Source organism: Grus americana, chromosome 6 (genome assembly GCF_028858705.1).
Source record: "Grus americana isolate bGruAme1 chromosome 6, bGruAme1.mat, whole genome shotgun sequence".
In the NCBI taxonomy this organism is placed as follows: Eukaryota; Metazoa; Chordata; class Aves; order Gruiformes; family Gruidae; genus Grus; species Grus americana.
The window spans coordinates 1630364-1657404 of NC_072857.1; the positions used below are offsets into that span (position 1 = coordinate 1630364).

Genomic DNA, 27041 nt, shown 5'->3' on the forward strand with positions numbered 1-27041 from the left:
TGGAAGAAAGTACCAAACTGCCTCCTAAATTAAAAACTTTGAGATTTACACCTTCTTTCCCATTCCCATTTCGTATCTGAGCAGGGAAAGGGCCTTCCCATTCCACTTGCAGAGTCTGGGTTTTCAGAACATAAATTTATTATTAGTTCCAGCATGCACAAAAGATACAAGTTTGTCCACGGGCAAAAAAAAAAAAAAGAAATCCAAGACTTCTTATGAGGGGATCAGACAGTGATATTTAGATCTAATTAATAATAGACAGGAAAATAAGTTGGGGCAGGATTAATCTAATTTGAATTTAGCCATCAGAGGTTGAGAAAGCCTTCCCCAATTGCCGGAGAGGGAAGGGCACGTCCCAGGGGCACCTCCATCTCCCTGGGGTAAGGGCGGCCAGTCCAAGCGGGTGTCTCGGCGAGGGGCAGCGATGCTTCTGGGATGCGTTAGAGCCCTTAAAAGGATCAAGTGCTAAGCTGCAATTCCACTTGTGTCACCTTCCAGCAGACATGTCCCTGTTGGATACGACAGGAATAGCAAGGCAGGGTGCTTACTGCCCCACAAGTGGTGGCACTGGTGGTCCCAGCCCATGGCCACCACCCAGGCACCCTGACCCACCACCCCCAGGGAGGATCACGAGACACCGGAGTAGCGACGATTTGTATTTGATGACTGACTTCAGTCTGCCAATTGATTTTAAAACCTTAAAAGCAATTCCTCAGCACATATATCATAGAATCCCAGCCTGGTTTGGGTTGGAAGGGACCTTTGAAGATCATCTAGTCCAACCCCCTGCCACGGGCAGGGACACCCTCCACTAGCCCAGGTTGCCCAAAGCCCCATCCCACCTGGCCTTGAACACTGCCAGGGAGCCAGGGGCAGCCACAGCTTCTCTGGGCACCCTGTGCCAGGGCCTCAGCACCCTCACAGGGAAGGATTTCTGCCTCACATCTCATCTCCATCTCCCCTCCTGCAGCTTCAGGCCATTCCCCTTGGCCTGTCACTCCCTGCCCTTGTCACCAGCCCCTCTCCAGCTTTCCTGGAGCCCCTGCAGGGACTGGAAGGGACTCTAAGGTCTCCCCAGAGCCTTCTCTTCTCCAGGCTGAACAACCCCAACTCTCTCAGCCTGTCTCCATAGCAGAGGTGCTCCAGCCCTCGGATCATCTTGGTGGCCCTTCTAATCTATAATATATAATCTTGTTTAATGAGAACGAATCGGCTGCCTAAACACACCCAAAAAAGAGATTCTTGTCAATTGGTTTTACTTCCAATAACCTTACTGTAACAATGACTGGGGAGAGGGAAGAATTTTCATTAGACCAGCTGAAAGATGGACCTTTCTCAGGTCAGCTCTGCGTGCTGGGAGGGCTTGCCCTTCTCCCTTCAGCTACACCAACCGAGTACCAAAAGACAGGCTACCCTTCCTTACAGGCTTGTCTCTCATGTAAGAGCCTTTGACCACGAGGGTTACGCTCACCTGGGCATCCCTGGGGTGGGCACAAGCACCAGCACTTGCTGCATCAAAACTTGCAATAAAGGGGCATGTACAAATTTCAAAACATACCAACAAATCAGAGGTAAAATAAAAGAGTAATAGACCTCTAATGAAAAGCATTAAGAAAAAACTTTTTATATATATATATAAAATCATAGCCAAAGAAGATTTGAAATATTACAGTGGCAAAGACTCAGACAGCCAGAAGAGGGACAGGAAACGTGCTGTCAACAAAAACGAGTTTGTAAAACGCGAAAATAGAAACCCAGTAGTCAAAGATGATCGGATCTCAGACAAAATGAACCCAAAAGCAAAGAGGGTTTCAGAGTCAAGGAATTAGCGTGAGTGTGCATGTGTGTGGGCAAGCAAAGACGACGACATTTCTATGCAAACTCAGTTTAATTATGTTTTAAACATGTGCTTCTAGAACTCAGTAAAGTCTATTTTCAGCACAGCATGAAGTCTGCGGGAAAACAGACAGACTGCATTTAGAGGATACATAAATATGTTTATTCTTCTGAAGAGGTTTTGTGGGGGTGTGACATCTTGTGTGTGTTTCAGCAGTTATGTATGGCTGCAACAGATGAGAAAATTGTCAATTTTGTAAAGCATTAGCTAAATTAATGGATGTGTTAGCTTCATCATTATGGTAGCGTATAGTACAGGGTCTAAAGGTTAAAAGACTTCACACAAATTTATACCCGTCAGCTCCACAAACTACAGTAAGGAGTAACTAACGCACACAGAGCACAACAAAGAGTAATTACTGGTGTTCCCTGAAAAGAACCCATTTAGGAACAAACATTTCCAACAAAGGGAAAAAATACCGACCAAGGCTGTGATACCCAGGGGACTTCACAGACACAGCAAAACCAAGCACAAAGGGGCTTGGATTCTTCCTGTGGCACCAAGGAGCTACGAAGGCTCGTGTCTAAAGGTTTCACATAGCAATAAGGAAAACACAAAGGTTGAAAACGAAATTAATTTAGCTACTATTTGTTTAATCAGAAGGCTAACCTTTTTTTCCTCACAGCTAGATGTAAACACAGCATGCTGAATGAGAGGAAAAGGACCCTCTGTCCTGCTTGGCATCCTTGTGAAGAGCAGAGCTCGGCCCCCCAACGAGCGGCCCCGCTCCTGCCCCACAACACTCGCTGCACCACCCCTCTCTAGAGGGCATCCCTCCCCAGGGATCATCAGGTGATGTGATGCTCCTAACCCTTTGCTCTCAGAAAACACTCCGCACGTCCGCACGCCCCAGATCCCAGAGCTCTGCCTGGCTGCCGAGGAGCTGCACGAGTTCATACGAAACACGGCGCGTCAGCCGGGGCTCAGGAACCCGGGGCTGGGGGGATGCACTGTTATGGAGTGTGCTTCACCCTCCCCTCCCAGCACAGGCTTCTCTCGGGGTCCCAAGGTGCAGAACACCCCAATTCAGTAGCCGTGCTTTGCCCTGGCCTCCCACTCTTCTCCTGCACCTTGCCAGAGGACAGGCTGGACAGAGGGCACAAAGCCTGACTTCTGCACAGCCAGAAGAGACTCACGAAGTTATGGTCCTTTCCTCCTCTCTTCTGAAACGCAGACCGGCTCTACGACCCACCAGGCTCTTTTCACATCGTGACACAAATATCAAGGAATACACACGTCAGAGTTGTGTGCCAGAAAGAAATTTTTTTTTTTTTTTCCTAACAGCTTGTCTTTTTTTTTTTCCCAACCTTCTCCCCACATAACCTGGTGACTACATTAGGTTATAATAATTAATCCCGTCACGATTTAGCAAAGACAAGGAGCCCCTAACTGATCAACAGAAGGTCCAGGTGCTGCAGAACTAGACGATAAGCAGATCAGAAGAGCGTCTCCCCAGAGCAGCGCATCCCCATCCATCCGTCCCCGGGCCACCTCGGCACGCTGCAGACCCGAGTGCACTCCTGCTCTCCGCGCCTATCATGGGCAGCCCCAGCAGCAATTAAAGGAGGCGAGCGGCTGACAGCAGCCCTCTACAAGGTGGAATTAATTACGAGATGATCATTGGGGAATTCCCAGAAGTACTTTCATGAATCTCATTACCAGCCGCTTGGTTTGCAGGACAAAACACAAGTTTTATGTTTACAAGGCAGCGTTTTCGAGAGCGAACGCTGGGTCTGCCATGACCCTTTCTGTGGTGGTCCCTCCTACGCCGGGCGGTGACGTGGGCAGCACTTCTCCGTCAGCAGGCCTCCAGAAGGCGCGGACAGAGTAAATAAACTAAGAGATCGCATTTGGACCCCTCCTACTCGCTCAGCTTAAAGACAAGCAGATAAAAGCCTTGCATGCCCACCACCCTGCACCGAATGTTCACAGAAGACATCCTACCCCAAATAACCCCCCGAGATGGCTCCTTCTCCCCATCTCAGCTTTGCGCCTTTGCCTGGAATAGACGCACGACTGCGCAATAGCCGAATTGTACAAACAAGTGAGGAGGTTTCCATTACAGCGCAGACTTCTCATGCACACTGAGGAACTGTGCTTGTCCCCAAACTTCGCCCATCAGGCACGAACTCAGTTTTAACCAGCAAAGACAAAACCCAAGAGGTGACTAGGGTGAATTGACTGCAATCCTGCCCCTGCGCTCAAAGGCAGCGAGTCCTGCTGCCAGATCTTACCACTAGTTCTGCTGCTCTCGAGCTGGGCTTCATGTGTTATTGATATGATTTTCTTAGAAACGTACAACCTGCTCTAGGTGATGCTGCTTTTGCAGGGGGTTGGACTAGATGATCTCCAGAGGTCCCTTCCAACCCCCCACCAGTCTGTGACCCTTCGTATATTTACATCGCTCCAACATAAGGAGGACCAAGTACTATGGACTAAGCGTATGTTCCAGAACACGACCACAGAACCACCCAATAAATGCATACCCTGACGAATCTGCAAACTTGCTTTTGTAACTTGCTGACAAGCCACTCGAGTCACCTCCTGAAGAGATTCTACCGTCATGGGAGAAGACTTTCATCCACAAGTCCAATGCTTCTGAAAGCTTTTTAGATAGAGTCTCCTCCTCCAAGATTTTCTCCTGCTTCCCTTGACAGAGGGCTTTGAAGTGTGATGCATCTACATGAAGAACAGTCTCTGGTGCTTGGACTGGTGTTGAACAACAGGGATTACAGCCAGAGAAGTCCTACAATCGTACCTGGGAAGCCAGGTGACAGTGTCACAACCCAGGGGGCCTGGGAATAGCATAGAAGGACATAAGTGTGTCAGCTTACCTCATCTGCACACCTACAGCTTTGCTGATCCCGGGTGCTTTCAGGCAGTTTGAAAGATCAAAGCTCCTGCCTTCACAGACGTCGATCAGCATGCTGTAGCGGTACTGGTGACGCCAGTGAAAGATTTCCTTTCCATTCCCACCATTCCACCCGCAAGTTTAACTTCGATCACAAGAGTTTCAACTTTTCCTATAAGCCCACCAAAAGAAATCTTAAGTTTCACCCTCAAACGCGTACCAAAGCACTGAGCTTGCTGGGAGCAGGTGGGATGGGATAGTACCAGACCTGCACCCGCTCTGCATCCTTCTAACCCAGAATTTCTGCTGTAACAGCAAGGACTTCACGTAATCCAGCCTGTACATCAATGCCACCCTTAATTACGGAAAGATAACAGCAAAAGGCATTTTTAATAATAGGTGTGTGTACAGGTATTTGCGAGCCAAAATTAAGATTTACAAGTTAAACTGATGGCAGCATTTACCTATTTAGACTGTTTCAAGAAGTTGTTTTAACTGTACCCTGTGTGATAATTAGGAAGGTTTCTTCTTTCTTTTTCCACATTTATGGTATAACAATTCTGACTATAAAAGCAGCGGGAATCTGAAAATACAGAATTGGGAGCTCCAGACTGTCACCAAATGCCTGATACTTTCCCTTGTTGTAGGTCTCCTTGGTATAATAATTCACATTAGCAATTACACTTTCATTCTGGCAGCAGGTTTTAATTATACCTTACAATGTTAGCAAAGAAATAGACTTAACTCCTACTCTTAAAAACACCCAGCAATTTTAGTTCATTTTAGAAATGGCCATCTCTTCGTTGTTTACAAAAAGCAACTGAAATTCTCCAGGAAGAGAAGTCCTAATCTCTTTGAAGCTTATTACTTTCTCATCATACCATTTTCCCATTTGGTTGGCCTATAAAGTGTTCTTCTATCATGATTTTCCTCCTCCTTTTCCATTTTTCCTCTGACGTCAGAAGAGTCTGGGAGCCACAGAGAATTACAAACGGAAGGTAAGGTTTTAAGATTCGTTGTCTACACTACTAACTGAAAGAATACACATTCACCACACTTACTGAATGAATAATTTTAATACATTTTAATGACTATTTTATTTTATAACTCCTTGTACCGCAGACTAGCATTAACAAACAATACACCAAGGCCAGTTTAGTTTAGCAGTTAAATTTGAGATCTGCTTGTGGGGAAGCAGTTCTTGTCTCTGAGACTTACTCTGCCATCACACCATAGCATTTAACGCAAGATAAACAGCATTTACTATTGTAGCATCTGCTTTGCCGAATGTGTGGTTCACGGCTCTGAGGCTGTTGGGGTTTTTTTGCTTTTTCTCTTTTTTAAGTACACACCCTCATAATGTCAGAACAACTTCTGTGTCTGCAGAAAGTCACAAACATTCCCAAAACAAAACTATTTCAAGCATAACCATTTAATTAAAGATGGCATAACCAGCAGCTAAAAGACAATTTAAGAAATCCCCACTGTAGAGATAGCATCATGCTTTCCTTTAGTAGCTTCAAAACTGCAGCAAGTAACATATAAGAAAAACTATGTGTGTTTTCTGTAAGAAAAAAAAATTATCTACAGGTAGACTCAAGCTTCCTAGCAACTGTCAACATACAATTAAAAAAAAATTCAACCACCCAAACCAAAGCAAAAGAAAATTATATCCAAAAAACAACTCAGCAAAACCTATCTCCCTGCTTTCATTTTTGGAGGTGTATTAATGCCTCCAGCACCCTTCTCCTCCCACTCAGTAGGGCTCACAAGGAAAATGAATTGTCACAGCTCAGCATCTGTAACAGAGCAACCTAATTACTCATTCTTAAAACAAGAGAACTAAGGGATTCTTCAAGTACAGCAAATATTATATATAAATATAAATGTTTTTTACACAGCATATATTTCAATTTCATTGTCTTGTCATGTAATAAGGATTAAAGTACCTAACGCTCAGGACCGTACAGATACCTAAATAATGAATACCATCAGATACAGTATCCTTGAGGAAATTAAATTAAATGCTTGAATGAAACCTTTATCAGCGATACAGATCTTTAACCTTCAAAACAGAAACAGACCTTTGAGGAATGAAAACAACAAAAAGCCAACCAAAGCCTCTTCCTACCCCATTTTTTCCTCAGTGTAGCTGTTTTTTCCTCGGTCAAGGAGACAACCCAACACCTCACCCTGGAGCACCCCAAGGCAAGAGCATCAGTCCAGAAAGCGCGGCATGTCCCACTGACCCATCCTGCCCGGAACAGGCGGTGCTCAGCCGGGAACAGCCACGGCTGATGGCAAAACAGGCCACACAACACCCGCCAGCCCTTCGCCCGAGGCTGCGAGCACACCCGTACCAACCACCAGATCTGCCCGTAGCAGAGTCGTGGCACATTCGACTCAGAATTATGACTTCCACCGAGTAGCAAAATGAGGCAAATTGACATTTTATGAAGTTTAAAATAGGATAATTTAATACAGTTAAAATTTAAGACTAACAAAAGTGGAACCAACTGCTGAACCCGCCAGCACTAAGTCCCAATACACCGTATTTAAACTTATGATTTCCACCGGAGTAGCAAATAAGGGAGATTGCCGCTATATAAAGTCTAAAATGAGAACTTAACATGGTAAATTATTCCTAAACCATGAAAGACTGACAAGTTTTTATTACAAAGAGCTCTTATCACTTAATGGAGAAAGTCTTTTACGATTAAAGTTTTATTTGGTTTTCAGATATCAACATTAAAAAAGAACATTGTTCTTGTAATTCAACACATTCTGGAGAGCAGAATTATCTCAGTGCAAGAGCCTATGATACTTACAGCTGAATTCACCAGAATAATTATGCAGGATGTCGTATTACAGAGGTCTACATGGTTTTGGTTAGTTTTTTGGTGGCGGCTGGTGGGGCTTTTGGCAGGTTAAGTGTTGCTTGTCACAGTCCCTATGCACTTGCATTGACCTCAGTGGAGCCAAGACAGAATCAGCCTCATGCAGGCTCCACAATACAAACTTGGACTAAGCAGTCTCATCGTTTTTGCCGAGGTCCTGCAACGTAAAGTATAAAGAACTGAAGAGCCATCCACTGTAAGTAAACAGCATTAATTTATTTCATGACTATCTTTGAGCACTCTTTGCTCTTCATAAATATTCTCAATATTTTGTCCTCATAAATTCCTTCATTTCCCTCATCTACCAGAGGGTCCACATGCACATAGACCTGGAATAAAACCTGACCTACTTCGGAACAGCTTTAAAAAGAGGCTTCTCGGTGAGTGAAGAGAAGCTCTTGGCTCCTCGGGGAGCACCTGGGGACAGTGCTCCCCAATACCTGGGGACAGTGCTCCTGCCCGAGCTGCCTCCTCCCGCCTCAACGCGCTGACCAACAAACTGCCACGCAGCCAGACGCTCTCGCGCCGCGACTACAGGCAAGCAGAGTGTCACCGATTTCATGCCAGGCATCACTTCCTATGCTAATTAGATGAGTTGAATCAACGGAGTAAAAGCATGATAAAATAAACCAGGAAAGAATACGAGCAAAGCAATATATATACAGATATATAGATAGCTCTCTAATACTTAACGTGGTGTCCCACACACAAGAGGATCATTGTATCCCAGCTAATTCCACTGTGTCCCAAGTAACATTCTGGAATTTAACGGACCGACCCATGAAGAACTACCTGCATGATAACAGCGTAATACTCCTAAGTGGTGCATCTCACAGGTTTCATAGTAAGTATTCTACGCAATAGGACTACGTTTGCCATTTCCTACAGGAAAATCTAGACAAGCTAGAATCACCATACAAAAGTGATTTATTTTGCCTAAAACTGGGAAAGAGAGGGGAAAAAAATAATCAAGTTTCATCATTATTTTTGGTGTATTAAAAAAGAATGCAAAGCAATGTTAATCTGATGCAGCCTTAGACTGTTACAGTTTCTATGCAAACCGTACACACGCTCGTGTCTAAATGCTTTAAGTGCCCAGGTAAAATAATTAATTAATTATCCACATCTAAAAGGAAATGACACTCCAACAGAAATGCCTTAGTGATTTGTTTAGCAACAGGGAAAAAACCACCCAGAACCACCCCCCCCAAACACATTACGCTCCTGTTCAAACATATTCACTAAAGTGAAAATACCCCAAACCCCATGAGGCTCAAAGCACTCACCTAGCAACAGCTCCTTGAAAGCAAGTCTCAGTACAGTTTTATAGACACTCTCTGAAAAACATCCAGCATAGTTTTTATAGCAAGGGTCCAAAGAGAAGTCCTCTGCACAGACCTCTCTCATGGCAATGGCAAACATTTGTAAACAATAACTTTTAATTAGTTATGAAAAAAATGAGAACTCAACACAGGCTTTCAACCATTTAATCACTGCCCAATGCCAAAACGTGTTAGAAATTCAGTTCTAATAGAAGAAAACCGATGCTAAGCATAAATGTGACTTTACATTTCTGAAAGCAGAATGCTCCTTTACAAAATAAAACATATACCTTTTAACTACACACAAGTCTTTCATACCTTAAGACATTCTATAACATACTACAGTGAATGTATCCTTCAGCATCACGTATCCAAATTTGTTGCTGACCATCATAGTTTCACCACATAATTTGACAAGCTGCTGTTTAAATTAATATAAAATAACATTTTCCAGATTTTTTCTTTCGTATCTTATAGTGCTGTAGTCAAACTACAAGTAGGCATTCTGCATATAAAAATATTCTCCAGAGGATTAGCCTTAAAATTATCTAACATTTAAGAGCAAGCTGTGCAAACCACAGAAGAGGAAGTTACTGAAAAGCCAAGCCAAATGTTTCCAGGAGTAATTCCACCAGTTTCAGACAGCACATGGACAGCTTTCTGCAAGTTCCTGCCTCTCACGGAAGGGAGGTGTAGAACACTCAGCATACTCCCCCTTCGATCAGAAAATGCACAGAGCACACTAATTCCACCAACGCAGTTCTAGCTTTATGCGTAAGGAAACTGAAAATGCTAGTATTGATTGGCAAAATCTTATTAAAAAGGGGAAAAGTTGTGAATTAGAGATCAGCTTTATACGTATTCCCACAAGCCTACATGCAAAGCTTTAGCTATAATTGAATTCTATTTCTTAATTTGCACCTTTAAGGCTGCTAGACTGACCTACCAAACTTATATTGGAATTCCTCTGGAAAGGTTGCTTCACTGGTCCAATTTTGGTAAACCTTAATGTGAATACTACCTCCTCTCGACGAAAGGCAGACCTTGCTGCACTATTTTCTCTCTCTGTGGTGAGGATTAGTACAAGTGCTAACACAGGAACAAGGAACAGAAGACTCGTTGCACACGTTGACGCGTGCACAAGCGTGTACAAAGCTCCTCTCTGGGGAGCAACTCTGCCAGGGGCTAACGCATGCCTTCAGTTTTCACCCACTCTGCCAAAATACTCCCACTTCCAAAGCACTACTATAGTTTTTTGGGTTTGGGGTGTTTTGTTTTGTTGGGGTTTTTTTTGCACGTAGATCATCCCTGGAGGTAGGAAAAGGCTGTTTCTGTCCCAGGTAATGCCAGGCGCCCTACGAGAGGCTTCGGTCCTGCCACCACGATCCAAACAGGCTCCGGGCAGCGGGGAACCGGCAGCGCCTCTGGCACGGAGTGAGAGCTGGAACTGCACCGGGTCAGGTCAGAACACAGCCTGCTGCAACAAGCTAAACTCAATCTCATGTAAAAAAAAAAATTGTAAAAAGGGAAGAGAAAGGAAGAAAACGTTGGGCAGATACGCTTGGCGTTACAGGGCAGGAAATTGAGCACTTTAGGAGTTAAATGCTTCCAGTTTACTTCCAACATTAATAGAGCCCGAACAATAAAGTCATACAACGCAACAAGATGAATTTCCACATTAAAAAAAACTACAGGAGTATATCATCTTTAATTAAACCCAGCCAGTATTTATAGTGAAAAAAGTTTCAGATAGGTCAAGACAGACAGCTTGGACAGAGACCAGTACGCGAGGTGTAGTGAAGGACAGCAGCTCGTCAGCCTGCATTCACTGATCCCCTCGGCGTGCGGGTTAAAAAAGAAGAATATAAACCTCCACAGTGGTGGGACACTACTGAAAGCAATGTGCGACATACTGCTAGAGCACTCTACTTTTTTAAAAGGAAAAAAAATCCACAAGCGTAATAGAAAATGTGCAAAGAAGCTTTAATTATGAACTGGGGTTTTTTGAACATTTGCATTAACAGTTCTACGTGCTTGTATATGAATCAGGGAAAACCAAAATACCTATCCATACGCTTGCAGATAGTTTATTCAAACTGTTTAAGAATTAACTGCCCTTTTATACATTTGATTTTGCTGTTCAGCGTCAGAAAAGCTTTTAGCTATTTAGACTAGAACTCAGTACGGAGGTGCCAAAAGCCACACCACTTCGATGCAGAAATTCCCTCTAATGCGGTGGTGTACCTGTGCCAGACAACTTAGTCGAGAAATGCCTCCGAGTTCCCCTCTCACTGAACGCCCTGTTAGCCAAATCCTCGCGGCAAATGACACCTTTGTGCCACTAGCCGTTGGCACGCCAGAAAGGGCACAAAACGCCAGACGGTATTATTAATCTCACTCATGCGACCCTATTTTTCTGCACAGCAACTCCACGGTAAGAACCTGGTTTGGTTGGTTTGTTTGAATACAGAGTAGAATCCCAAGGACAGGATGACACTGGAATGAATTTCACTCTGATTCTTCAGTCTTTATTATGCAAATGAACGCTCACTTTAGCTTGTCAGCTTTGGCAATCAAGGCCCTGGAGAGTGTCTGTAGCTAAAAACTGTCATTACAGTGCACACAAATACTCTGCGTGACATCTACTAAAAAAGGCTCAAAGGATGGCATTCAGATATATAAACAATCACGGCTTTACAATAGATATTATCATCTCTAATTATTCTTCGAATTCCATACTGCACTAATACTGAAAAAAATTTTAAAGTATTTCTTAGTGATAAAACCAATTACTATTTATTTCAAAAGTTCTCCCAAAATTCCCTATCATTCTGCTTCAGGAAAAAAAAAATAGCAACACTCATAAAAGTGCTGGCCTAAAGCTAGCATAAACCCCATTTCTCTTCCTTTGCAAAACGGAAGAGTTGCAGCAGACGAGAACCTAGCTTGCTGTATCACTCATTCTGTACACCTTCCCAGGAATTCTGATTTCTCTCGTCTTTTGCTGTATTTGTTGTAAAACCTATACAGAACTCATTCAAGGTGAAAAACTACTCTGCTGCGCTGAAGTTTCAAACGCTAAGGAAGAGATTCAAATATATGTGTAATTAGTTGAACAATTTAAAGATTATTTAAAATTGGATGAAGAAGGGCTGATGGCAGCCCGAGCGTCACGTTTTTAAGGCTCAATCCCTGCAAACAGACTTGCCTATCCTGACGCTATTTGCAGAGCGTTCCTGAAATCACTGAAGCTTCATTCACAGTGTGGAAGTGTGGCGACAATAACAAGAGAGGAATCATTATTTTTAGATAATATCCATTATATAAGCTTCTGATGATAGAAGGACATGAGGTTTTCATGAACCCTTCTTAGTTTTCAAACTGTTTTCTCCTGAAGTATTGATTGTCAATAAATCTTGCAAGCAAGCAGGTCTGAATGGTGACAGGTACTTTGCAAAAAGAAAAGGTAGTGCCCGAGTAGAATTTCCAGTAATCTTACGATTCATCTGCTGGACATAAAGAGTAAAACAGAAAACCTAAAAACCTCCAAACCAGCTGGAAAGCACATTCTGCCACTGCTAAAGGAAAGCAGATTTCTAGAATTTTGGGTTTCTGTTAATCCTCGTAAGAATGACTAAGTTTCTTGACACAGTTAGAAAACCAGCTTCCTTCTTCTGCCTTGCGATACAAACAATTTACATATCTTGCTATCAGAATAACTGAGAAAAGTGTTAGTTATAACACAAAACCAAACCACTCCTACACCGTGCACGTGTATACACCATGTAAGCACAAGCATCCCTGGCCACTCATCATTTGAAACTGGCTGTCTCAAATAAAAATTGCTAAGTGCAAAGTATCTACGTCTAGAAGCAATGATACATTTTTCTGCTTATCTTGCATATTCACCTAGCAGTAATATTGTTTCCCTTCAAGTATTTTCAATTTTTTCCAGGTTCCTGGGTTTGTATTTAAAATTTTGTATTATACCCACACCATTAAAACCACTAATATTTATCAATCTATCAGGGAAAGCAAATTGTCACCATTTGCGTGAAAACTATTTTTCTCTTGTACTATTAGACACAAAAATTTAAGCTGTTACTGGAAAAATGCATACATTTATTACATATATGCAGCCCCAACCAGCAAGACATGTCCACGTCTATACTTCATTCGTGACCTCGCCTTGACAAACATCCCTGGTGCCAAGATGAAGTAATGAAACAAAACCATGAAAAGTTTAACCGGAAACACAAAGACGGGTGAAATAAGTGTAACGGGATACCAGAGGGTACAACCTGCTAAGCCATACCTGCTGAGGAGGTGCAGGTGAGCCTCTGATGCCCTGGGCTCCTGCCACCTGGAAGACTCCAGAGAAGCTTACGAGGACAGCTGGAAAGTACCTGGACACCAGGGAGAATATTGTCAACGTGACAGTTTTTACACTGCAAAACTGTGTAGAATATTCAGGAGAAAAAGCAGAAATAACCAGCCAAAGCCACCCACAGTTTATATCCTTCTCACTTCAAAGGTGAGGTGTCACATAAAATTAATGATATTTTATTCATACCCTTAGGATACAGGATAGACCCGCGCAAGTTTTTCACACCAACAATTTACTTCCAAAACATCAACCAAAAAGCTATAAAGAATCATTAGAAAAGCCTTAATGTATCAGAAAGCAAAACAAAACACATTTTAGCAAAGACTGCAGGGACTGACAACAGCAAGTTTCTGGACAGCTTTAAAGCGCAGTTCTACCAGACGCTACGCTAGAGTTGGCCAACTCCTGGCAGCAAGAGAGAACCTAAGCTCAATTACATCACTACCACGTCATTTTTCTGTCAGCTACAACAGATAGAAAGCACTTCTGACATCTTCCAGTATCTCTGTGCTTACTGTCAACAAGGTAAGAGCGCAGTTTTCAATATCCACCGAACAATCCCACTAGGTATTTGTACACCACAACTCAAATCACGATTCAGCTCAGAAGACCGGACACGGTTCAGATACTACAGCAGGGCTTTGCGGTATACAAAAATGCTGAGATAGGTTTTCATACTGCAAACCTGGGTTTTTAAGTTGCATCTACTTATTAGAACAAGTACAGTACGCTTCACACCTGGAAATAAGTCACAATGTTTTCCTCAAGAGCATCTCTAAGATATTCACGTTGGTTTCTAACACAACGCCTGTTTAGCTAGATAAATGCTGACGATAAGGAAGATATTATGAATGTCAGCAAAGTATAATCAAGGTAGTATTGTTCATTCCTGCCAACCTTTGATTGACAGATTTTCCTATTATTTGGAAAGGTATCATAGACTTTACTTCATTTTAACCACACAACTACTAACAATATTTCAAAAATAAGCAATGACATTTTTTTCCCTTGCCAAATTTTTGGTGAAGTTGTTACACTAAATTCTTAAGCAGTATAAAAACAATGGAAAAAAAATCATAAACCTTTCTGGTGGTATGGAACCTCTCATGGGGTGGGAGAGAAGGGAGGATGAGCGAGAGGGCAGGACCTTCACTAGACTTTTGGCTGAGCAACTTCTATAGCTTAAGCATGTAAGTACACGTACGTGATGTACTGTGTATAGTGTATGATACATATACACACACACAGGATATATACACACTCTACAAGTTCATTCTCACATCATTGTTCAGATTTTTTCATTAAGTATTTCTTAAATACTTTCAACAATAAACCTTGAGATAAATCCTACCTGTACAAAAATAATTAGGAAACCCACGCAAAAACGTGAAAACCATACTTTGTGCAGCCAGACTTCCACGGGAGCTGGCAGACCTGGGAGAAAACATCCTTTCCATCCCGCTCTGCCTTTATGGCAACGTACTGCACGCAATAGCCAACGCCGTTCTCTGCCTGTCAGGATGATCACGCACGATTTCAACAAACCACCCCACGTTTCGGTCAGGGGGTGTTTGTCTGCTAGGGTTTGTGGTTTGGGTTTTTAAACTGGATCCCCTGAGGAAGAGTCCTTGTATTTCTCCGTGCCAGAAGCAGGAGCTGTTTCCTGGTTATGGCACCGAGAACCTCGTTCTTCTAATACTGCCGGCCTTTCCTAAAAGCAGTACGGATGGGAAGCATAGCCAGGAGATCTGAAATGACTGAGATACACTTGCTGGGTTTTGAGGAAATTTTTTTCCCCTTCTTCAGAGAGAAAAGGTAATTTAGTATCTGCCAGCATTTTCACTTGCTTCGTGCAATACCCACAGGCGCAGAGAGAGACCACGCACGTTGCATTCGGCACACAACGAGCAGTGTCACAGAAACACATTTCAGAGACACTAATCATAGCTTCAAACCCCCTCATTTACCGAGACCCATTCCACAGCAGAGTCCTTCATTCCGCCAAGGCAGCTCGGCAGTCATTCGTCTAATGTCCAGTATTTAAAATGCCTCACGCTAAAGCTAATGGGAATTCATGGAAGGACGTTGCCACAGTAAGAAATACCTGCAGTTTGTCCTCGGACGGGAGCCCACAGCGCGCTGGAAACCGTGACGTTCTCTGGCTGGAGCTCGGATGTTCAGTGAGCACCACATCTCCCAGTAAGGCAGCTTCTGTTTGTTTTATTTATTATTATTTTTAAGTTTGCAATCAGAAAAAGACATTTGCTAGTTTTTCCTCTAAGCTTCAGAAGTGTTTATCTTCTTGAACTGTGCGATGAAGATCTATAAGTGAATTTAATGTGTTGTCACAATACCCACATCAGCACTTTCAATTTGATTTGTCAACAAATTTGTGACAAGATTTCAGTGCAATGTACACACTCATCCATCCATCTATTAAATCTTCATGGTATGCTATTAAAAATTTTTGCTACCATTGTTATTGCAGAGAGTCCAATGCATACAGTAATATGACAGATAAACATGTTACTATGGAAACCACCAAAATGAATGCCTTATTTTCTAAACTTGGCCATAACCCCAAACTTCTATTACAGCCTCCAAATGTTTCATTCACTTGCTTTATATGATCATAACGCAGACCTTTTCTTTTTTAAAAAAATACATAATACATTACAGAATTTGAATAAGCAAACCTTCCTCTTCTACTGAGTTTCCTTCAAAATAGCATTTTAATAATTTCTACTGATTTTACAACAAATCCTTTTTGTAGCACTTGAGAATATAGTTAACAACACAGAAACAAAAATCTGCATAACAGCACTAGACATCAAAATAATATTAAAGATTCGTCACCACTTCATGACTATCTAAGACACACACTGACATTACAAAGCTGCGTTAAAAGCATTATTCACGTTGCAAAGACAAGCCCTCAAAACTACAATTTCATCTCATTACTCGTATACACTTATTTTAATTAACCACACTTTCTTTACAATTACTGTTTTGATCACAGCACATGCTCCCCATTTTATTCTTCGGAGAGCAATATTTCACTTCCCCCAAGCTCACTGCATGTTTTACTCTTAATCTGGACAGAAAGCTGCCAACAGCAACTGCCTTCAACGACAGCTTTCTGCACAGAGAACACAAAATTTAACTAACACCTTTGAATTTAAAATGAAAGATTAGAGGGGTTTTCTCTGCAGTAAATTCCTTTTCCATTTCAAGTTCCTTAACCGTGAACGAAGGAAAAACAGTCAAACAAATGCACAAACCCCCCGCTTTGCCTCCAGGACGTGTTCTTCCCAACGAGATGCCTCGGGAGGAACGAGCATCCTCGCTCTCCCAGCTGCTGCACGGGCACAACAAACCAAACACCCTCGGGGCACGGCAGAAATTCAGGGGGCGATACGATTCTCGAACAGCATCTGAGCGGATGGATGGAAGGCCACACCACCCGGGACAGAGATCCTGTGGGCACTCCGAAGTACCCTAACTAGTGGGAAATGAAAATAAAAGCTTAACTGACACGACGCCAGGCTGTCAAATCGCCTCGGCTGAGAAACGGTCTGTAGCGTTTTTGCCACACAGCACGAGCTGACAAGGGGAGCGCACGGGACGGGGATCCCGAACCCCTCGCGTGGCGGCAGAGGGCGAACAAGATGTACAGGCTTCTGGGACAGAGCTCTGCCGAGCGGCATGCCGGGCTCTGCAGATGCCCGCTTTTTTTTCCCCAAAAGTGCTGGCCTTGCAATGTTCAGGCCACCTTATTAGGCACATTATGACATCACTGGGGGCAGCTGGCTTTCTTATGATGTGTGTAGGCAAATATCTACAGCTTCAGTAATACACACCATTAGTGGATTTGTTTCAAGATGTAAAACCCTTCCCAGCTTTTTGGGATTACACACTGGATTTTTCTTCAAAAGCACTTCATTTGTGCATTCGGAGAACAAGTCCTCCGGAGTTAATAAGAATGTATTTACTGCTTCTGTTGCCTTCCAGCAATCTTGTGATTGTAAAGAGAAAGCTCAAGACATGTTTTAAATAAAAGGACCATGGCTTCAGCTTTTACATACCATACCTTCTTCATGAGATCTCTTTTAGTCTCACAGCTTGGAATGTAAGTATGATGTAAATATTTCCCTCACTGTAAGCTCATTGTGCTGAGTAAACTGACTTTGTGCATTAAAAAAAAAAACTTCCACTTTTAATAAAAATAAGACTGTTTCCTCAAGCAGACCTGAAAGCATCCCGTCCTCCCAGTCATGAGCATTGTATGTTTCAGAAGAAACATCTGCCAGGAATATTAGCTCGAGTGTGGTTAGTTCACACCATTTCGCCCATCCAACCCACATACCCTGAACAAGATGAGATACAGTCCCACACACACCTCGAGAACCGGCTTTTCCAAAAGTAACGGACCTGTGCTTGAGAAAGGGCTGAAACAGAGCTGTCATTAACCCCAGCACGGAACGGGACCAAGCTGGACAGTCCTCACCTGGCAGCCAGACAAGAAACACACGCTGCACCGACACGGCACAGAACAGCCGCAATGCCTGACAAACCACGGGCGCTTTTCTCCCGCGTGATGCTGAATCCAGGACCGGCTCAGGCTGCAGCAAGGGTTCCTTCAAGAGGTGATGCAAAGCATTATGAATGCTCACACACTTCAGAAACGGAGCACGGGCCACACGGTGCCTCCCATCGCTTTGCTCAGTGCCACGCTCCTGAAGCCCTCGGGCACACGCCCTGCAGGGTAAGCGTTACGGGGGGTCTGGAGTTCGGGGCTTGGTTTGGACTGGCCAACTTGTTCCTTCCCTTCAAAGCCCTGCCTAAGCAAACTGCTGCCTGGTGCACCTTAGCTCTCCATGCTTTAAATCCACAAGTCAGCTTTGGCTCCTGCTTTTGCGGGAAGGGCCACAGCGACAGGAAGGAAAAAGAGAGGACCCCCTCTGTCCCCAGCCTGCTCTCTCCTATCAGGAGCACTGCTAAGTGCTGCCCTGGCCCCTTTTCCACTACACAAGATGCATTTTATTTCTGTCTGGGGAGGAGTTAGACCCAGCTTCTACTTCATGTGATGCTATTCCTAAAACCTTACCTCTCTTTAGCCCTCTGAAATGGTTTAGGCATGGTCAGACCTACTCTAAACCTCCTGAAACTCAAAGCAAAACCCAAGCCTCCAGGGAAATCTCTATGCTTTTGTGCAGCTTGCTGCAAGACGCAAGGAGCCTCTGGGAGCGGGAAGGGACTGGCGGTCCTGTTTCTTCCCAAGAGCCTGTTTGATGCACGTCCTGGGAACTCGCCCCTCTGTCCTCCCAAAGGTTGCCCAAACAGCCCTGCGTTGGGGCACCCCGAGGTACGTCCAGACACCTACACAAGCGTCAGGAGAAGGAGCAGTGGCACCGCTCACCCCTCCGGCTGTGGGCCCTACGCGGAGGAGGCAGAACGGCTGACCCACGGATGGAGTTCCACACGTGCCATGGATACACAGATGGCTGAAAGGATGCCCAATATTAATTTCCTTCCGAAGTAGGACGGGAGTTGAAGAAGTAAGTGTTGTTTCTTTCAACAACGGCACAAAAATAGATGCAAGTAAAGATGACTTGACTGAAAGCCAGCTCGGGGTTGATTAGGATAACACTCGCAAGTTGTGAAGCGATGCCACTAACCCAGCTCAGTGACAGCCCATTTTGCTAACACGCAGCTTTTGTGCTCGTCACTGGTACACTTAAAGATGTGCAGCGAGACATCAGAGGGGGATTTCTGACAGCTGCGTTCCTCTCTGGACTGTCACCGCTCACAATCCAACATCTCCTGTAAAGCTGGCTTTATGAAACACGTAAAATGCAACAATTACGACTGAAAAGGCATGGCAAATCTACCCCTTTCACCTCTAAACACACCAGTCCTCAGAAGCTGAATCCTTCCTCTCTAATTAATGATGAGGGTGATGGACCAAATGACTCCAAATACTGGATTACCATGTCCCATTTAAATTTCTATTAGTATATTGATTCTTGTTGTGTCTTTTTTTACTATCCTTGTGGAAATACTGTAATTACGTTGCCTTTTACTTTTACAGATAATCTGCAGTCTCAATTAGAGGTATTCAGAGACTGACAAACACACTATTACTAAGACAAAGGTGATGGTACCCATGCAGGTACTTTACAGCAAAAAGCAGCCCTACACTTCATTTCCATCATAATAGCTCACAGCACTTACTGTAAAGAGGCTTTAGTAGTCTGCTGGATTGGAAGCTACACAAGTTTAAAAACATTTTTAATTACTCCACTAGTTTTGGGGGAAATAAATGAAGAGATTTTGCTAAGTCTCCATAACAAAGTAAAAAATTACTCTGGACTTTTTTTTATTGTCAAATATGCATACTGACATGGCAATACATACAGCCATCTCTATAACAAGAAATACTTAGGACATTGGAAAAACCCAAGAGTCAGACAAATTAACTTTGAATTTAGTGGACTGGAATACAAGTTTTTTTGCAATTATTAATGCAAGTCTTTGTTTAGTGAATCAACATCCCTCATCTACTAAACAGCATTTTCCTAAAACCAAAGTCTTTTAAATGAGAATGTTCAGCAACCCTGGTTTACTAGAATTGTCGTAATTTAACTCCATGCATCACCACGCAGAGTGGAGGAACCAGTGAAGGACACATTTTTAACCTGACAGTCTTGGCTTCCCCCCCAACACCCTTTTTAAACAACCGATCAAAAGTTTAAGGATAAAGTACACTAATTCTGCTTTGTCTTGCACTGTTCCTTTGTGGCAGAAGCCTTCTAGAATTTCAGCAGTCTCACAAAAAAGAGATGCAATCAACTTCCAATAAAACTGTGCTAGTGTCCCCAAACATTACATATTTTTTACAAAATTATGAAAGTGTATTATAATTAAATATTCTTCTGGGATCACAGTAAAATTTGCATCGTATACTACCAGACTCAATGTTTCTTTTGCCAGGCTTTCAAGTAGAAGTGTTACATATCCAATATAACTTGTTTCTCAAAACCGAGAGCAAGAAGAAGCAGCGTTGCTTTTAGAATTTCTGTGCAGAAACCTCATGTCTTTAACAGGCCCAATGCGTAGAGTTCAGTAAGTTGAACGTAAAAAGAAAGTCATTCCAAGTAGCCAAATGCAACAGAGTACTTCAAAATATAAGTCAAGTATTGCACAGTATTGTGCTGACAAAAAAAAAGTCAAAGAGGTGAATTCATACTTGCAAGCTTGACATTCTCATTTAAATTTGAGTGGTAGCAGTGAGGACGCGTTTACTTTTTTTTTTTAGCCTAGATTGATGTAAAAGTTGTTAATGTTCAAATAAAGTCTATCATTCTAATATTCAATCTTTTTCTTTACAAATTAACCAGTTACACAGCAAAAAATGCAACCAATTAAAGACATTTCATAAAATTTAATCAGTTTTGAGAACATTTCAATGCATACTTCAAAAGCAATCTATGATCACGTTTCTGCAGCTGACAGCATAGGTAAAAATGGGTTGTCCTATTCGCGACACGCCAGATTCTACCCTAATATTTCTTTAAAAATACAGTAATTCAATTACATAGGAAAAACCCACCTGTGACAACAAGCAGTATCCTTTTTGTTGGGAAACATAACTGAAGATTTTTATCTTCAATGTCATGTAGCTATTTACACAATTGGCAGGTCAAAGCGGAGTCTTCCGAATCCATTTTGAGCAAGGACTGCCATGTGACAAAGCCATCACTGAATGGTATTTTCATTTTGAATTATTGCAAAGTTATCAACTGAACTGAACCATAACCCCAAAGTGCTTTTAAGGGGACAGGAATGAATTATCCTGGACAAAACTGAGGATCAGTGTTTAACGTACATATGTGTTTATGATGAGAAGAACAGCCTTAGATTAGACACAGTTTTTGTCTGTTGTCAACAAAAATGTGTCACAAAAGCAGCTGCACTAGTTATAATGAATCTTGTTTCAATCCTATTAGACATGCAAAGTATCTTCCTTCTTCCGTATGCTGAACCTCAGCTCCTTAAGAGCAGGATGTGAATTCACAAGAAAAACCAAACGCCTCTATTTCATAAATCTCTGCTCCCCCTTCTTGTGAGTCTCCTGTAGACGTACAGCCCTCACGGCATTCGGGAGCCAACGTTACAGTTTCTGCAGGTTACTTTCAGGTCCGTTGCAAATCCTAAACCTCCACTTGTGTCTTTTGGGTGCGCAGGAGCACACAGCCTGTCCTACGAGTGACTGCTCAGGACACGAGCAACGACGAACTCAAACTTGTAGCTTCTCTCAAGGTTCAGTGTTCACGAGCTCCCCTTTAGTAAGTCACATTGCTAAAAGTATTTGGAGACAAGAATCTCTGCTCCACCTGCATTTGAGACTTGATCCTACTGTTTTCATCTGGTAGAGAGAATCTATTTTTTAAAACGATTGTTTCGGGCAGAGGGAAGAGTTTAAAAGCAAGTTTACAAGTAAGGATCTTTCACAAATGACAGGAGAATCATAGAGCATCAATTCTCTTGTAGGTCAAATGATTTCTGATAAAAGAGGTTCTTAATATGTTTACTTCAGGTTTCTCTTCCACGGATCAGAGACATTTTGTATTAGTTTTGCTGAAGAAAACACCCAAGACTCAGGCTTCATTATGGCAAAGGTCAAACACTAGGATAACTGAAACTAATTCAGAAACCACTAAAGCACTACAGACACAGAGTACTTCAGATCCTGGTATTTTGTCTGTTTGAATTGGAAAAATAATTTAGAAAGTACAGAGAAATACATATGAGGCCAAATACTGCAAAGACATGACCTTCGAAGGCAGCTTAGACTTGGTACTTACCCCTCAGAGCAGGCAGCAGAGACCTCTCTCTCTTGTCATCGCATTTATTACATTCACTAAAGTATAAAAGTAAGAAGACGTCCACAAGCACCCACATGAGAGAAGTGGCGAGGACCACCTTGCAGTAAACAAATCTCCTCATTGCTTTGCTCTGTTTCTAGCTCAAATGCTGAGGAAAGGCAGCAGTTGCTGAGATGTTCAAACTCCCACAGCTAAAATCCAACATGGAAGCAAAGACAAGCATCCCACTGCAAGTAAAGGAAAAAAAGTCCGAATTAGCTAACAAGCACACACAGTTTGAACTGAAAAAATTATACCAAAGTGCAGTGCGGAGATGCTTAAAGTATCTGTTTCCTTCCAGATATGCAGGTACTTTCTGTGTTCCAACCCAGCCTAAGGACATTTCTACCATCTTTCTATGAAGGCCAACCATTGTGACTTGCATGTCATGGCCAGTCTCTATAGCTGCCTTCATTTAGAAACACAAGTTGTTTTTTTTTTTATATATATATATATATATACACACACACACACAAAATCTCCATCCCTTTCATGTAATGTATATGTATCCCTTTCATGCAATGTAGGAAGTTCCCATAAAGATCACACAAAAAGACGACAAAGCAGCGCTAACAGGCAGTTCTGTTTGATAAAATGATGAATATTAGATATATTAACACAAAGAACAAAACTGAAATTTTCATTTTCCTCAAATAATGTGTTTATAACACTATTTTAAATACGGCTTCTGAACACTAAAAAGCAAATTAATTTTTATCTTGCAGAAAAATTTTGACCACCATCTTACTACCACCAAAAGTGCCTTGCAAAAGAATGCTTCAGTCACCCATCTACATGTTTAGGTTCTTGCTGGCAAGCACCAGTTCGGCCAACAAAAGCCTCGGTATCTACTCCCAAGGCAGATTTTAAGTTAGCTGACTGTATTTACAACCGTACGCTTACCATTAGAAGCTGCGTTCCACCGCGAGATGGGGAGTTCTGCTTCGGCCATGCTCCCAAAGCACGATCTTAGCACTGAACCGCTGGGTAACTTTCCTGAAGGAAAACAAAGAGAAGAAAGCCCTTACCGCTTGACTGTCTTTTCTAGACCATAAAGAAGCTTCTTATAATTACAAAAAAAAAAAACCCTCCTAAGTTTTGTCCGCATTTTAACCTCCCCCATCTTAATTAAATGTAATTTCATACATAATGACGTTAGTTCTGAGAAAGCCTCGCCTTTGCAATCCAGCAGCATCACACCTGGTAACTCCCTCTTGGCCCGGCTTTCTTACACCCTGCGGCACCCTCGCCACACCAGCTCACCACCCACGTTACCTCCCAGGGAGGGGAATCCCTGTTCCCCCCCAAATTATCTCCCACACTCACGTCAACTCCCACAGCACGCGGGGAGGCGAGAATGGGACAACCAGTCCGGTCTATCTCCTGGTTTAAGCAGCAGCACACCAGGTGAAAAACAGTGCCGAGGGGGCTTCCAAACAGGTCGTTTTCAATAGTTCCCAAATATAAGAAATGTACATTACACTTTAATTACACTTAATTTGAACCAGTGAGATGAAATTATTTAAATACAGTTTTTCAAATTATTCTCGAAGCGCTATTTTACTATGTAATCATTAATGAAGTTTTCCATCTGTCTTCAATAGCATCACAACCACTAGCTCTTCTTCTCGCTGAAGTGATTCACAGCCGGTTGATTTAAAATTTCTAGGGCTCAGGAATACTTGTTTCAGGTTAGCACAATTCATTTTTGTGCTAGTCAACAGGAACAGTTTAATTATAGGAAGAAAATTACAAGGGAAAAACAAGTTAACAGAGATCTTTATTAGGAAAAAGGAGAGGAGAAAACAGCTGAAGTGTTAACCCTCCCCACGCAGCCTCTGTCACCATGGTGGCTGTAATTTGCTTTTGTAGCGTTGAGCAGAATAGTTATTTGTTCAGCACCAGCTGAGATACAAAGGCACTTCCTCCCCAAGCTCTTAATAATACAGAAGAATTTTTGTCTTCATCGGTTTTTGTTTTAATATAAGCAAGCAAACCTCAGAAGCGTAGACGGGCGATTGGAAAAATCCCCTGTTCCCAAAGCTGTGCGGTTTTTAAAGAACTAGTCTGTACGGGAACCACCGCAGTCTGCTGCGATGCGTGAGCTAGCCGCGCAGCTCCCGGGTCTCTGAATAACGGCAGTGCAACAGGCTGTTAGAAAGTTAGCAGCAATAACGGCAAATGCCTTTTTTTTTTTTTTTTTTTTTTTTTACAATCATTAACCATTAGATTCGGTATTCCTCCCCTTTCTTAAAAGAGAGAAAAAAATAAATGCCACTTCAATCCTTCCCAGCCCAGCTAAGTCAGGCACTTCCACTCGGTGCACGCAGAGCATCTCCCTCCGGGGACAGGCAGCGCTGCGGAATGCCTTCGGCCTCAAGCTCTGACCGTTAATCCAGCCCTGGGTTGCCTTGCTACAAAAGCGAGGATTACCGGTGGCAAATAGCCAAGCTTACTCTTCATGTCCTATAAATACCATGGGGTTTTTTTTAAGGAAGAAATTAAATATTTTGTTGCCCAGAGAAGACCCACCAGCAGCTATCGTAACTCGGCAGCCGACACAGTCCCAGGCAGTTACTCTGCCAACGTAGGCACAAATGCCTGTAGGAAATCTGTCCTGCCCTTAAGTCCGAGGCAGCTGGGGACGTCTCCCATTTTTTCTTGGAACGCAAAATTCAAACTCACGCCACAAGAGCTATTTATTTGGGGTGGGAGGGAGCTTCCAGGGATGTGGGGCAGGAGACCCACTGAGGTGCCTGCTCACCACAACCAAACTGCAATATTAGCTTATTTCAATTAAGGTTTATTTGAACAAATAAAATAAGCAAAAATCCATGCATATTGAATTCCAAGTGGATACACATGCATCACTGAGATAGGCTGCTAATTGATCTTTTTTTCTTCAATCAAGTGCTTTAATTGAATTTGAAGAAAAAAAAAATCATCATTTCAGACAGAATTTTTTTTTTTTTAATAAAATGAAAGTTTGTAATTTGGATTCTTTCATTTCCATCTAGCTCTTTCAAGATGGAAGTATCTCCTCTCTCCCTTTCTTCCCCTTCCCCAAACCTCACACTTTCACAAAAAAATTCAGTCATTTTGACTAGCCAAGACAACATTTTTCAGCAAGCATTAGAAATAAAAAAAAATATATACACACACACACAAAGCTAGGGCTAGGTAAATAGGAGCAAGGTTCTCCTTCTGCAATTTGAGATAAAACATAAAACACAGAACAAAGAAATTTCATTGTGGTCCTGACCACCTCACACTGGTATCTGGACGCTTCTGCCAAAATCTCCCTGTTCCTCTCAATACACTTGTGGATTTGGAATGCTTTTCAGTCCCCGTAAATGCTTTATATTACAATTCCTTCAGAGATAATATTAATTAATATATCTTAAAAAAAAAATACCAGAGGCAAAGGTTTACACCAAGAACTAGATACAGAGGTTGCTAACCCAAAACCCAAACAAAGACAAGACAGCAGCGTGCCTTTGGCTGCCTTTCCAACATTCTTTGCAGTGAATAAGAAACTTAAGCGAAGACTTGTGGCTACGATAAGAATCACGTTAACCATTTTCTCCACCTTCCTCCCAAGCGCAGACACCACTGACCTGCTCACTCTGCACTTGGAGCAGAAGCCACCCGGGTACGAGCGCATGGTTTGAACACGTACTGCTCAATTCCTACCTCACAAGGAAGGCATCAGCTCTACGCCAAGAAGACCACTGACAGTTCAAGCACTCAAAAAACCCAAACCGACCAACCAAAAAACCCCACAATGAGCCAGAACTGGGTGATCCCCAGAGGTTGATTCTCTCCTCTTTGGCTCCAAATAAATACCTGTTTTTCTCCAAGGGCCAGGCTCTTCTGCCCAGCTCAGTCTCCTCCCTCCTAGCCTGGCTCTCCTCCTGCCTGTGCTCAAGTCAAGGGGCTCCTTCCAGGTTTCCTCAGCACCGCCCGCAGCAAAACCTGCGCAGGACACCAGGCAGGCACTGCTGGCAGCTGGGGTGCCAACAGCCACAAGTGGAAGAACTTCAACACAACCACCGTCTCCAGCCACGTCAGCTCGTCTCATAACCAACACCTCCTCCCTCCAGACCTCAGAAGAGATGAAGCTTCTCCAAGAATAGGGCAAGGTGTTTGGTTTTGTTTTGTTTTTTTTTTTTTTTTTTTTTTTTTTTTACTAAAGTAGAGTAACAAGGTTTTCAGGAAGAGGAAGGTAAATATGCTGGGGTTTTGAGCTACAACTTCTAAGAATAAAGCTAATTTGAAAACTGAATCCAGCAGCAAAGCAGCAAGGGAAATTCCTGCCCCAAAAACCTGCAGTGTGGCAGTGTTATAAGCAATAAAAACAGGGTTTTATAATAGAAAACAGAATGCAAATTTAGAAGTCATCTGCATTGCCAGCTTTTCCTAAAACTGCCACAGTAAAATGCTGTGGTAAGAGAACGTTATGGAGGTTGCAAATCCAAGCTCTGAAAAACTGGCAGAATTAAAAGATAGCTGCAAAACCTTGACTTGCCTTTCTCATCTACTAAAAAAACCCCCATCTGCAGAGCCCACTGAGTGCAGACAGCAGTTCAGATTTGGTAAAACAAAGCAATTGTTCAGGATTTCTTCTTGTAACTCACCATACGGCCCCATGCCTTATTTACTTCATACCAGCCAAGCCATGCACAGAATGAACAATATTTAAGTTTTCTCAGGGGCTCAAAGCATTCATCACTACTCTATCCAGTTGCCTCAAAAGCTTT

At 42.7% G+C, this 27041-nt stretch overlaps 1 protein-coding gene across 1 annotated transcript in view; it reads right to left on the reverse strand.

Moving 5' to 3' along the window:
* Positions 1-27041, reverse strand: part of GALNT13 (polypeptide N-acetylgalactosaminyltransferase 13) — a 136209-nt gene that overhangs the window by 100473 nt on the left and 8695 nt on the right. Inside the window, exons 2-3 of the mRNA XM_054829171.1 lie at positions 23185-23277; positions 22222-22469 (exon numbers count right to left, since the gene is read on the reverse strand). Of these exons, the coding sequence (XP_054685146.1) occupies positions 22222-22363 (142 nt within the window). The 5' untranslated portion in view covers positions 22364-22469; positions 23185-23277. The remainder of the gene's footprint in view (positions 1-22221; positions 22470-23184; positions 23278-27041) is intronic.